We start from the raw sequence: 13799 nt of genomic DNA, 5'->3' as shown, positions 1-13799 counted from the left end.
CCCACTTTCAGCACACACATTGGTCTTTCCCCAGTGAGATCCCACCTCCAGAACACACAAATAGTTTTTTTTTCCTAGTGAGATCCCACCTCCAGCACACTCATTGGTCTTTCTCCAGTGGGATACCATCTCCAGAACACACATTGGTCTTTTCCCAGTGAGATCCCACCTTCAGAACACACAAATAGGTCTTTCCCTGGAGACATCTCACCTCCAGCACACACAGATAGGTCTTTTCCTGGAGTTATTCCATCTCCAGCACACACATTGGTCTTTTCCCAGGGCAATCCCATCTCCAGTATACACATTGGTCTTTCCCCAGGGAGATCCCACCTCCAGCACACGTATCGGCCTTTCCCTGGTGAGATCCTATCTCCAGCACACAATTTGGTACTTCAACAGTGAGATCCCACTCCAGTACACACATTGGTACTTCTCCATTAGATCCCACCCCAGTACACACATTGGTCTTTCCCCAGTGAGATCCCACCCCCAGCACACACATTAGTATTTTCCCAGTGAGATCCCACCTCCAGCAAACACATTAGAATTTTGCCAGTGAGATCCCACCTCCAGCACACACATTAGTATTTTGCCAGTGAGATCCCACCTCCAGCACACACATTGATCTTTGTACAGTAAGCTCCCACCTCCAGAGTACACATTGGTCTTTCCCCAATGCACAGAGAGGTCTCTCCTCAGTAACACCTCACTGTGCAGTACCCACAATACACTGCACAAATGACATATTGAACAGTGTCCATGTCTTTCTGTAGACCTTGCGCACTAAGCCTGTGCACAAAGTCTAGAGGATCAGCAGCATCCCCCTTCTCTACAGAAGGAACGTTGCTTGCCGGTGGAGGAATTTTCAGTTCCTGTTTGCCCACCTCACTATTTTGGATGAGCTGCATGTTCTGTCCAAATCTAAGTTCAGACCGGACATTCACTGTTCAGAAGATTCATGAACTTTATGGATGTTCGGTGGGAACTCTGCAGGTGAATCCCATAATGCATTGCAAAAGTTGTCATTGGCCAAAATCTTGCACCTGACCTCTGTCCAGTCATGGTATGAAGCTAAGTTGGATATCTCTCAGATGCTCTCTCAGCAGCTCTTGGTCATGGGTCATGGTCATGGGAGTTTAGTGATAGTGAGGGACGGCTTACATGCTTTTAGGGTGACAGTGCTGGATAATGTACTGTGCTATTAGTGCTTTCTGCTTACAATATCTGTACTATATCCTGTGGTATATACAGTATTATATCTTGTGCTATTTACAGTATTATATCTTGTGCTATATGCGGTACTACTGTATATTCTGTGCTATTTACAGCATTAGTGATATGTACAGTACTATATACTGTGCTATATAGAGTATTTGTATTACTGTATGTACCATATCAGTGCTATATACATAGTGCTACAGTGGGGATCGAAAGTTTGGGCACCCCAGGTAAAAATGTGTATTAATGTGCATAACGAAGCCAAGGAAAGATGGAAAAATCTCCAAATGGCATCAAATTACAGATTAGACATTCTTATAATATGTCAAAAAAAGTTAGATTTTATTTCCATCATTTACACTTTCAAAATTACAAAAAACCAAAAAATGGCGTCTGCAAAAGTTTGGGCACCCTGCAGAGTTAATATCTTGTACTGCCCCCTTTGGCAAGTATCACAGCTTCTAAACGCTTTTTGTAGCCAGCCGAAAGTCTTTCAATTCTTGTTTGAGGTATCTTTGCCCATTCTTCCTTACAAAAGTGTTCCAGTTCTTTGAGATTTATGGGCTGTCTGTCACACACTGCTCTTTTAAGGTCTATCCATAGATTTTCAATAATGTTGAGGTCAGGAGATTGTGAAGGCCATGGCAAAACCTTCAGTTTACGCCTCTTGTTGTAATCCCCCGTGGATTTTGAGGTGTGTTTAGGATCATTATCCATTTGTAGAAGCCATCCTCTCTTTAACTTCAGCTTTTTCACAGATGGCATCAAGTTACCATCCAAAATTTGCTGAAATTTTATTGAATCCATTTTTCCTTCTACTCGTGAAATGTTCCCTGTGCCACTGGCTGCAATACAACCCCAAAGCATGATTGATCCACCCCCATGCTTAACAGTTGGACAAAGGTTCTTTTCATTAAATTCTGTGCCCTTTCTTCTCCAAACGTACCTTTGTTCATTCCGGCCAAAAAGTTATATTTTAATCTCATCGGTCCACAGAACTTGTTTCCAAAATACCTCAAGCTTGTCTATATGTTCATTTGCAAAGTTCAAACGCTGATTTTTGTGGTGAGGACGTAGAAGAGGTTTTCCTCTGATGACTCTTCCATGAAGACCATATTTGTACAAGTATCTCTTTATAGTGGAATAGTGTACCACAACTCCAGTGTCTGCCAGATCTTTCTGGAGGGATCGTGCAGTCAAACGTGGGTTTTGAATTGCTTTTCTCACAATCCTGCGAGCTGTTCTGTCTGATATTTTTCTTGATCTTCCAGATCTTGCTTTAACTTCCACTGTTCCTGATGACTGCCATTTCTTAATTACATTCCGAACAGAGGATATTGACATCTGAAAACACTGAAAACCCTTTGCTATCTTCTTATAGCCTTCTCCAGCTTTGTGAGAGTCAACTATTTTCACTTTCAGTTTTCTAGACAACTGCTTAGAAGAACCCATGGTGCTGATTGTTGGGGCAAGGTCAGATGAGTCTGGCCATTTAAAACCTTTGAGATTGACATCACCTGGTCTTCCCAGATGATGATTGAGAACAATCCATGACACTTGCAGGTCTCAGCTTTGCAAAGGGGGCAGTGCATGCTATACATTCTGCAGGGTGCCCAAACTTTTGCAGACGCCATTTTTTTGTTTTCTGTCATTTTGGATAATGATCCTAAACACACCTCAAAATCCACGGGGGATTACAACAAGAGGCGTAAACTGAAGGTTTTGCCATGGCCTTCACAATCTCCTGACCTCAACATTATTGAAAATCTATGGATAGACCTTAAAAGAGCAGTGTGTGACAGACAGCCCATAAATCTCAAAGAACTGGAACACTTTTGTAAGGAAGAATGGGCAAAGATACCTCAAACAAGAATTGAAAGACTCTCGGCTGGCTACAAAAAGCGTTTAGAAGCTGTGATACTTGCCAAAGGGGGCAGTACAAGATATTAACTCTGCAGGGTGCCCAAACTTTTGCAGACGCCATTTTTTGTTTTTTTGTAATTTTGAAAGTGTAAATGATGGAAATAAAATCTAACTTTTTTTGACATATTATAAGAATGTCTAATCTGTAATTTGATGCCATTTGGAGATTTTTCCATCTTTCCTTGGCTTCGTTATGCACATTAATGCACATTTTTTACCTGGGGTGCCCAAACTTTCGATCCCCACTGTATATCCTATGCTGTATGTTTTATATAAATACATGGCAGTGAATTCTAGTTTGTGGAGCTTGGGAGTGTAGGGTATAAGTTCACCTGCATTCACTGTGATGTACTTAAAAATTGTACTTCTCTTTAACACTGCATACAGCTTTAAAGCATCCCCCCCAAGCCTGTATTTTAAAGGATTGTGTATTTTTAATGTTGCCCATGTGAAAAGGCCCCTATCCCCACTGTACAGTACTTAAAGATAAAACCTGGATTTTGTACACCCCCCCATGGCAGTGCCTTATTTTCCATGCCTGTTGCTTGACAATAGCTTATGGATTAGTCCTACAAATTGGCAGAATTTATTAGCAAAATTTGCCCCCATAGCCTTTTTAGGGGTTCACAGTTTTTGGGTATACAAGGTCTTCAGCATGCCTCACAAAACAGTTCCCGAATCAAACTCAGGTTTCTTCAATCATCACTACTGTTCATATCATACCCTTGACGACCCTTTTTTAACCTTTTTCAACACAAAGGAACCCTTGAAATAACTTTCCGGTCTCAGGGAACCCTGCTAAAAATGTTGATACTCATGATACATTACTGTGATTGTGAGTGGGAAGAATGCTCCTTACACTTGTGGACATTGGGAAGAATTACCCTCTTACAGATAGCGAAAAAGATGAATAGTGTCAGTGGGAACTTATCTGAGAGGCAGAGATTGCTGATTGCTCAAGGAACCCCTAGCAACCTCTGGAGGAACCCTGATTGAGAAACCCTGCCTAAGCCCCTGTACACACGGTCGGAGATTTCGACAACCAAATCCGTTGGATTTTGTCCATCGGATTTTGTCCGACAGATTTTGTCTGTCGGATTGTGTCTGAAACTGTTGCATACACACGGTCGGACTAAGTTGTTCTAAAAATCCGATCTTTCAGAACATGATGACGTAATTTCGTTACGATGGGACTAAATTCAGGCTAGTAGCCAATAGCTTTGATGTAGGAATTTGATCTGAGCATGCGTGGCACTTTGTCCGATCGGAATTCTCTACACATGATCAGAGTATGTCCGATCGAACCAGTTGGTTGGAAAATATTTCCAACAAGTTGGAAAATTGGGTCCGACGGATATTCCGATGGAAACATTCCGATGCAGACCACACACAGTCGGATTACCCGACAACACGGTCCGATAGGACACATTCCGACGGATTCTCCGACCGTGTGTACAAGGGCTTAGAGTGACTTCACTGAAAATACGCAGAGCTTGGGTATGTTAAATTGTGACAAGAAAACTGGGAAAATAAGGAGTAACACCCAGACTAATGAAAATAAAATTATATTTTAGGATCTTCTATGGCACCTGATGTATTTATAAGTAAAATGTTCACTTCAAAAATCTACATGTCACAGGAGGGGGCAGGTCATGAGTTCCCACAATATCAGGACTCCTCCATAATCTGCTCCATACTGATGGCTTCCTGATGAATGTTCTAGTGATTGTCTTCTACTGCAGACAGATCCCAGGAATTTCCCATAATGAGGAGGTCAATGGTCTATATCAGGGATATGCAATTAGCGGACCTCCAGCTGTTGCAAAACTACAAGTCCCATCATGCCTCTGGGCGTCATGCTTGTGGTTGTCAGAGTCTTGCTATGCCTCATGGGAGTTGTAGTTCTGCAACAGCTGGAGGTCCGCTAATTGCATATCCCTGGTCTATATGCTACTGAACGGTCCTATCAACTGATATATCCCATCACACACAATCACTTTACTCCTTACACTGTATATAATGTATAATGATCCGCTTTTATCTTCTTATTTCACAGCTCAGTGTAAAAAGCCGATCATAGACAATGTGGACACACTCTTTTTAGACAAGGGTTATTATAAAAAGGGAGACAGCATAAAAATAAAGTGTAATTATGGATATTATCCGACATCCAGCTCAATGAGATGTGACAACCCCCACGCCTCCATGGAGTGGTCTCCTTCCACTGTTACCTGTATAGGTGAGTACAAGAACACGACACGTCCATCATACACACAGTATGAGAACTGAACTCTGTACAGTATATTCAGAACAAATGTACATATCCTTCCTTAATGTCGTACTAAATCCTGACTTTTTTATCTCATTCAAGAAAGTTCATTGTGTATAGTCTGCTTCCTTGAATGTTTGCATTTTTCCTTGGGTGGATGATTCCACAGCCACTGCACCCCACTCCTGTTTGTCTTCCTTAGGCAGCCACTCCTAAAGAGACACCTGTGCACACGCTCTCCTGGCTGGGGCTGTGTGTTTCCATTGCACACACAGCACCTAGCAAGCGAATCCCCTGCTCCCTCCACTCAGGTTTTGACAGTCAGCTGCAAGAGCCAATCATTTGGCTAGCCTCACCTCTTCCTTCTGCAACCCTGGAGTTTTTGGGGAGCAATGCGGCTCACAGAATGCCCAGTAAGTGTGAGAGAGACACCAGGTAAGTATTTGGGGATGGATGGTACTGGGGCATTTTACACTTATTCTATGAATGTAGTAAGATAAAAAATGTATAGCCTTTAGTACTACTTAAATTATAGAAGATGTTTCTACTTTCACATTGCCATGTGTCCTTTGTGCATTCTGCCTCCATAATAGTTGAACAGAGCATGCTGAATCAGTGACATCATACTTCAATCAAACACATATTGGTCCTTCCCCAGTGAGATTCTACCTCCAGCACACACATTGGTCTTCCAACTGTGAGATCAGATCACAACTCCAGCACATACATTGGCTTTTTTCCCAGTGAGATCCTACCGCAAGCATACAGATAGGTCTTTCCCATGGAGATCCCACCTCCTACACACATAATAGGTCTTTCCCCATTGAGATCCCACCTCCAACACACACATAAAGGACTTACCCCAGTGAGATCCCACCCCCAGCATACACATGAATGAATGAATGAATGAAATACTTGTATAGCGCACAATGCGAGCTGAATCGCCTCTAGGCACATAGATCTTTCCCCAATGAGATCCCACCTCCAGCACACAAATTGGCTATTCTCCAATGAGATCCCACCTCCAGTACAAACGTTGGATTTTCCCCAGTGAGATCCCACCCCAGCACACAGATAAGTATTTCCCCAGTGAGATCCCACCCCCAGCACACAGATAGCTATTTCCTCAGTGAATCCCCATTGTATAGTACCCACAATCCACCACACAAATGACATACTGAACAGTGTCCATGTCTTTCCATAGAAATTGCTCACTGAGCCTTTATACAATGTCTAGCGGTTCAACAGTATCCCCCTTCTCTGCAGAAGAAATATCTCTCATTACTTTCCAGTGGAGAGTTCCTTGTTGCCCACCTCACCGATTGGAATGAGCTGATTGCTCAGTCCACAAGTTTTGACCAAACATTTGCTGCTAGGTTGTTCAAATGAATCACAGACTTTCAGGTTCAGTGAGAATTCTTCGAATGTACATGCCACAATGCATTGCAAAAGCCATCATTGGTTAAAGTTTTGAACCTGACCTCTGGCCAGTGATGGTTTGGGGCTAAGTTGAAACCCACACACTATAAAAGGTGCTCTCTCAGCTGCCCTTTGTCATGGTGAGGGTGTTTAGTGAGAGTGAGAGACGGCTGACATTGTATTTAGGGGTAGAGGGTTGGATAGAGTACTGTGCACTCCCACAGCAACAAATAATAGGGGACACAGGGTCATATAAGCCCTGGACACTCAGGGATAAAGAACCTAGAGTCCAAGAATTGGACTAGGTAGCTGACATTACCAATACCCTCTCCCACCCTCTGATTCTGTTTATCCAATGTTCTCAGACTCCTGCTGGGGAAAACATAGAGTGAAAGACTGTTGTACCTCTGATGTGATGACCCGTGTTTATTGTTTTATTGTTTCATACACTGTTTTATATGGATGAGTCTAGAGTAGATGCTTACCATATGTTATCAAGCTGGGGGGACGGGAATGGACCGGGAGAACCTCTCCCGGTCCACTCTTATGTTATCAAGCTGGGGGGACGGGAATGGATTGGGGGAACCTCTCCCGGTCCACTCATACCTCTTCCCCAATAGGACGGAGCAGTTTTCCTGGTGAGACCTAGGACATGCTCCTTGGAAAATAGATTGGTCCGCACTTATCTAGCGGACAGACGGTTCACACAATACCCTACTCGTCTTTTTTTGACAGCTTCTATATCCTTTTTTCACTTCTTTAATTCCTGCTTTCTCTACTTCATCTATATACTTTTACCCCATACTACCATCCCTCCTCCCTGCTCTCCCCCACTCCATTTCCCCCCCAGACACCTCTTAACCCAGGAGGCGATGGACTCCATGAACATCTACTCGCTGAACGCAAAGGGCCTAAACATACCCGAAAAATGCTGTATGTTGTTAAACAATCTTAAAAGAGGCCACAATGATGTAGGGTTCATCCAAGAGACACATTTCAGGACAGGCAGCCCTACCTATCTCAAAAACCAACACTTTCCTCACTCATATCACGCCACTAATGCAGTCTAAGGGAGTCTAATTTCAGGGAGAGTGCCCTGGACATGCGATGACACCCTAGTAGACCCGGGTGGCCGCTACGTGTTCATTAAGGGATTGCTAAGGAGCACGAAGATGACACTGGCCACTGTATATGCCCCTAATGACTGACAAGACACTTTCCTACACCGCACATTGAACTTACTCACTGATTTTAAAGAGGGCCAACTAGTTATAGGAGGGGACATTAAGGTAACTCTAGCCCCTGTGGTTGACACCTCTTCAAGTACCTCATCTCTACCTACAGGTACACATAAACGCATAACCCGAGACCTAAATGACACCCAACTGATAGACGTTTGGGGGGCACTCCTCTCAGGGAAACGAGATTACACATTCTTCTCATCTCCACACAGTGTACTCGAGAATAGGTTATTTTTTTGTCTCCCGTAGTCAACTGGAGGCGGTTCGCAACGTTGAGATAGGCAATATCACATGGTCGAATCATGCACCCATTACTATACTGTATTGTTTGTCATCATCTCTGACCATCAAATCTAAATTTTGAAGGCTAAACAAAAGCCTCTTGCAGGTACCGGAGGTGATGGCGGACGTCCAGACTGAACTGAAACATTATTTTCAAATTAACGACACCGAAGACTGTGACCCAGGCTTTTTATGGGAGGCCCACAAGACTGTAATGAGAGGAATACTTATTAAACATGGCGTGCACATCAAAAGAGAAAAAGAAAAACTACTACTTGACCTCCTTCATAAGGGACATGACTTAGACTCAAAACATAAAAGAACACCGACAACCACACTAGAAACAGAACTGACATCCCTCAGGAAACAAATTATAGACCTGCTACACTATAGAACCAAAGCAGCACTACAAATCTGCCGGAAATGATCCTGTGTCAGGAAACAAATGTGGGAAACTTTTAGCCAGAGCAGTCAGGACTCATTGAATTAACACATATATCTCTCAAATCATAAATTCATTGGGCCAAAAAAAGACCACACCAACCCAAAATCAGAAGAATTCAGGGACTACTATGCTTCCCTCTATAACCTCCCAATTAGACCACAAAATGACACAATGATAAATGACTATCTCACAGCATCCCAAATCCCCCAACTATCGATAGAAACTAGGGCAGGACTGGACGACCCCATTACCATAGAGGAATTACAGCGAGCGGTGGGAGGGATGAAACCAGGCAAAGCTCCGGGCCCAGACGGGTTCACCCTACAGTACTACCAAACTCTCTTACCACTACTAGGCCCTCACATGGTGAGGATGTTCAATGGACTAGGAGAGAGGGCCTCCTTACCTAGAGACACATTATGGGCACATATATGCCTCATACCAAAAGAAGGAAAAGACCCGTCGGCATGTGGTAGCTATAGACCCATATCCCTCCTGAATGTGGACCTTAAGTTATTCACGAAGATATTAGCCAACAGACTGACCCAGTTTATGCTGGATCTAATTCACTTGGATCAAGTGGGGTTTATCCCTGTGAGGGATAACACCACTAAAGTGCTCAATCTCGTTCATGTGACTACCAAAACTCAAACCCCATGCATCTTCCTCAGCACAGACCCTAAAAAAGCGTTTGACCGCGTTAACTGAGTTTTCATGTCATCAGTTCTTAAAAAGATTGGATTAGGACACAAAATGCTCCAGTGGATTTCCAGCATCTACTCCACACCCACGGCACAGGTTAAGGCCAATGGAATCCTCTCAGATACACTTTTGATAAAAAATGGCACTAGGCAGGGTTGCCCACTCTCACCCCTCCTTTTCGCCCTAGCCTTGGAACCCTTTTTATGCACTGTAAGATCAAACCCTGACATATCAGTGGTGACGGTAGAAGGAACTCAATGCAAAATCTCTGCCTATGCAGATGACCTCATGCTCTCCTTAACTAACCCTATGGTGTCACTACTGAACCTCCTTAGGGAATTTGATAGGTATGGGAATCTTTCCAATCTAAAAATTTATTTTTATAAATCGACGGCAATGGGGATTAATATAACACCAAATAGATTGAGATTTCTACAATCACAGTTCACATTTAAATGGTCAGATACTTCCCTCAGATACTTAGGAACCATGATCCCCAATGATCTAAAACGCACCTTTGACCTCAACTTCCCACCCATGTTGACTAAAGCTCGATTACTCCTGGAAGAGTGGAACAAAGGACTACACTCCTGGTTCGGCAGGTGTATTTTACTGAAAATGTCCATAGTTCCGAAATTCCTATATTTATTCCGAGCATTACCGATCAAGATCCCACCCCAATACTTTAACTAAATACACTCCATCTTTATCAAATTCATTTGGGCAAACTCAAAACCGAGACTGCCCAGACGCTATCCAACACTACCTAAACACTACAGAGGCCTGGCCCTTCCATACTTAAAAAATTACTACCTGGCAGTTCATCTAGGCAGAATAATAGATTGGAACCGAGATGATAAAAACAAGTTATGGATACAACTGGAGCAGGCACAGTCCGAAGCCTCATTGAAAGGAGCACTTTGGTGTTTAGACCAACTGCCCTCAACACTGAAGTCGCACCCCGTAATTGCTACAACCCTCCGGGTAGGAGCAACCACGGCATCCCAATCCACTAGTAACTCCCCGCTATTGGGTAATCCTGCCTTCCCCCCAGGCCTGGAACAAGCAGGGTTTGGGATCCTTACATCGACTGGCAGGGATCGAGCCTCACATTTCTTAATAGACAATAACTGGCCCTCCATTCAATCCCTGACCGACGAGAGTGGCCAATTCCAACTTCCATTTTGGACAGCAATACCACTGCATTACTTTCTACATTCAATTCCCAACCCGGCACAGTTTAACCGCGACCTGACGACTTTTGGAGACTACTGTAAGGACGAGGGAATTTTAACCCAGGTATTATCTAAAACCTATGCCTTACTCAACTCCCCCCAGAACAACTGGACCTGACATTCATACGAAGCTGGGAAACTGACCTACAACACACATTTACTAGCGCCCAAAAACAAACAATTATCAGATTCTCCTTAAAAACATCTATCTGTACAAAAATACAGGAACTCAACTACAAGATCATGACGAGATGGTATTATACCCCAAACAGGCTACACAAGTATTTCCCGGCCACATCAGACAAATGCTGGAGGTGTCAGACAGTTAAAGGGATGCTCCTTCACATTTTCTGGTCCTGCCCTCTGCTTCAGCACTTTTGGAGGACAGTCCGAATGATTACACAAAAATTCACAGATTACACGATAAGTGATGATCCCGCCTTTATCCTGCTGCAAGCCACTACAATCCCATCACGAACATACAAAAAGTCGATAGTTAGGCACCTATTGAACGCAGCTAAAGCTTGCATCCCAATTTTGTGGAAGAAAAGCTCGCCCCTGACAATAGGGTTGTGGCTACACATAGTGGAGGAGATCAGAAGATTGGAGGACTTAGTCATGACAGCTCAAAACAAACAAGAACAACACTCTGAGGCATGGATGCTTTGGAATATATTCATATCCTCCGATGAAGGAATTGCCATGCTTACCACTTAGAACAGTGAAACACAACAGAAGATGTCTCACCTGGGCTTACCACCCTCATGCCTCCTCCCTTTCCTCCCCATTACCTCCCCTCCTAGACTTCCTGTTTCTCCCCCTTTCCCCTTTTTCTTTCCTTCTTTTTTCCTCTCCTCTTTCTTCCTTCCTTTTTCATGTTTCTTCTTCTATTTTCTGTAGAATTTATTCACCCCAACCACTAGAGCTTGGGACTTGATATCGATGCATCTAAACTCAGAGATTCCACGATCCAGCCAGACTTAAGTTTTCAAGAACGCGATGATATACATTATTCATGCAATCTGGCTCTATTAATGAAAAATAACTATGGATGCTGAATATTCAACCACAGATATCGATGCTACTGTTGATAATATGTCATGTACCCAGCTGTGAACATCAATTACTGTGATGGGAATTGTACCATATCTGTTGATTCTGTTTTTTTTTCTCCGTTCTACTGGAAAATAATAAAATTTATAGTTGGAAAAAAATGGCGGCTGGCCAGGACTCACGGCACACCGGAAGTGACACAAGCGGCGTCCTCTCTTGCCAATCTCCAAGATAGCGTCGGGCGCCGTGGATCTGTATGGAGCATGTGCGGCTGTGACGTCAGCTCCGCCGCGACGGCAGCTTATTTAAAAATTGCATTTTCTCTTCAGCCTGTCCCTCGAGGGTAAAAAACCCACCACCCACCCTGGTTCTGCTGCTTTTTTTTGCTGCCTTGCTACCCAGCTCTGTCATCTGTTATTGGTAAGCTTTATGCACTCTCTCCCTCCTCCAGCACTGGCTGCCTATCCTCTGCACCCTTTTTTAAAGTTAACCTCTTTTCACAGGTACACTCTATCCTCTCCCATGGAGGCCGCTGCTCCAGCAGACCATCCATGGACTACAAGGTAAGGGGGCATATGTTGGGTAAGTAGTGAAGAGGAGAAAAGAGAGCCTTGCCACTAATACCATCTTGTCCTGGTAGTTCTGGCAGGTCATTGCATTCTAAACTAAAAGAGCGTTCACCTTCAAGACACTCTCATTCCTGGAGAAGCCGGTCAAGAACCTCCCATCACCACAGAGATTCGACTTCACACCAACCTCGAGATGACCACCGTACCCGTCCTGCGGCTAATACCTGCTGGGCCTGCGGGGCGCAAGCCCTGCCTAGTAAATTGGTGTGCCAAACCTGCTTGGACGGGGCAACCCGTGATAAAGAAGCAGATGCAAGGGAAGCGTCCAACATAATAAGAGAGTCAGTAAAGGAATCTATTCTGCAGGTGGCAGCATCCGAACAGATTAGACATTCTACTTTGGCTTCAACTTCTTATGCTCCCCAAGACCAAGAGGATTCCCCAGAGGAGGATCATTTGATTTTGCACTCGTAGATCCTTTTGCGAAACCAGTAAAGGAGGCGATCGGTTGGGAAGAAGAGAAGGATGCCCCACGTAAGCTAAGGAAATAATTTCTTAACCTGAAAAAAGATCCCGAAACTTTCCCATTTATTGAAGAACTCGAAGAGCTAATAAAGGACGAATGGCAAAAGCCAGATAAAAAAATCTGGTCTGAACAATAGGCTAGCCAAGCTCTATCCACTAAGGGAACCAACGGTAAACCCTCTCATCTTGGCTCCTGTGGTGGATTCCTCATTAATGCGCCTGGTGCGACATGTAACTCTGCCAATCCAGGATGCAGTGACATTCAGGTATGTAATGGATCGAAAAATAGACCTAAATCTTAAAAAAGCCTAAGCAGTGGCAGGAGGGGCCTGCAGGCCAGCAGTCACTCTGGCAGCAGTTGGCAGAGCTATCACCAGCTGGACATCCAGAATTTAAAAAATTATTGCTGGAAGCAAAGGACCAAGAAAAAATCATACCTGCTCTGCAGGAACTCAGCCTAGTAGGAGACTTTGCGGCAGAAGCTTCGGTGGATATATTAAGATCTTCAGTGAGAGCAATGTTGGCCTTGGTAACGTCCAGGAGAGCGCTGTGGCTAAAGCCCTGGGTCGCAGATGCAACATCCAAATCCAGCTGGTGTAACAAAGAAGATGGGAGACTTGAGGCCGGTGCTAGATTCAAAAAACCTCAATGAAACGATCCTAATCAAATCCATCAAAATGGAGAGCCTTCAATCCATATTACTAGCAGTGGGGACAAAAGATTGGATGCTCTCTGTGGATTTGTCCGATGCTTATTTGCATATCCCCGTGCACCAAATCATCCAGAAATACTTACGCTTTGCAATAGGTCACAAGCATTTCCAATTTCAGAGCCTCCCGTTCGGGATATCAACGGCCCCCAGGACCTTTACAAAGGACTTACTACCGGTAATAGCGCATCTGAGGGAGAAAGGAC

At 43.9% G+C, this 13799-nt stretch overlaps 1 protein-coding gene across 3 annotated transcripts in view; it reads left to right on the top strand.

Annotated features, from left to right (window-relative positions):
- The window catches only part of LOC143995870 (uncharacterized), a 207934-nt gene that overhangs the window by 116484 nt on the left and 77651 nt on the right, over positions 1 to 13799 (top strand). For all 3 annotated transcript variants that reach the window (XM_077490596.1, XM_077490595.1, XM_077490594.1), the window contains one exon: positions 5201 to 5383. In XM_077490596.1, the coding sequence (XP_077346722.1) occupies positions 5201 to 5383 (183 nt within the window). The remainder of the gene's footprint in view (positions 1 to 5200; positions 5384 to 13799) is intronic.

Source organism: Lithobates pipiens, unplaced genomic scaffold (genome assembly GCF_037356315.1).
Source record: "Lithobates pipiens isolate NorthernLeopardFrog02 unplaced genomic scaffold, aLitPip1_a1.2 Scaffold_19, whole genome shotgun sequence".
In the NCBI taxonomy this organism is placed as follows: domain Eukaryota; kingdom Metazoa; phylum Chordata; class Amphibia; order Anura; family Ranidae; genus Lithobates; species Lithobates pipiens.
This window is presented reverse-complemented; position numbering and strand designations above follow the sequence as displayed.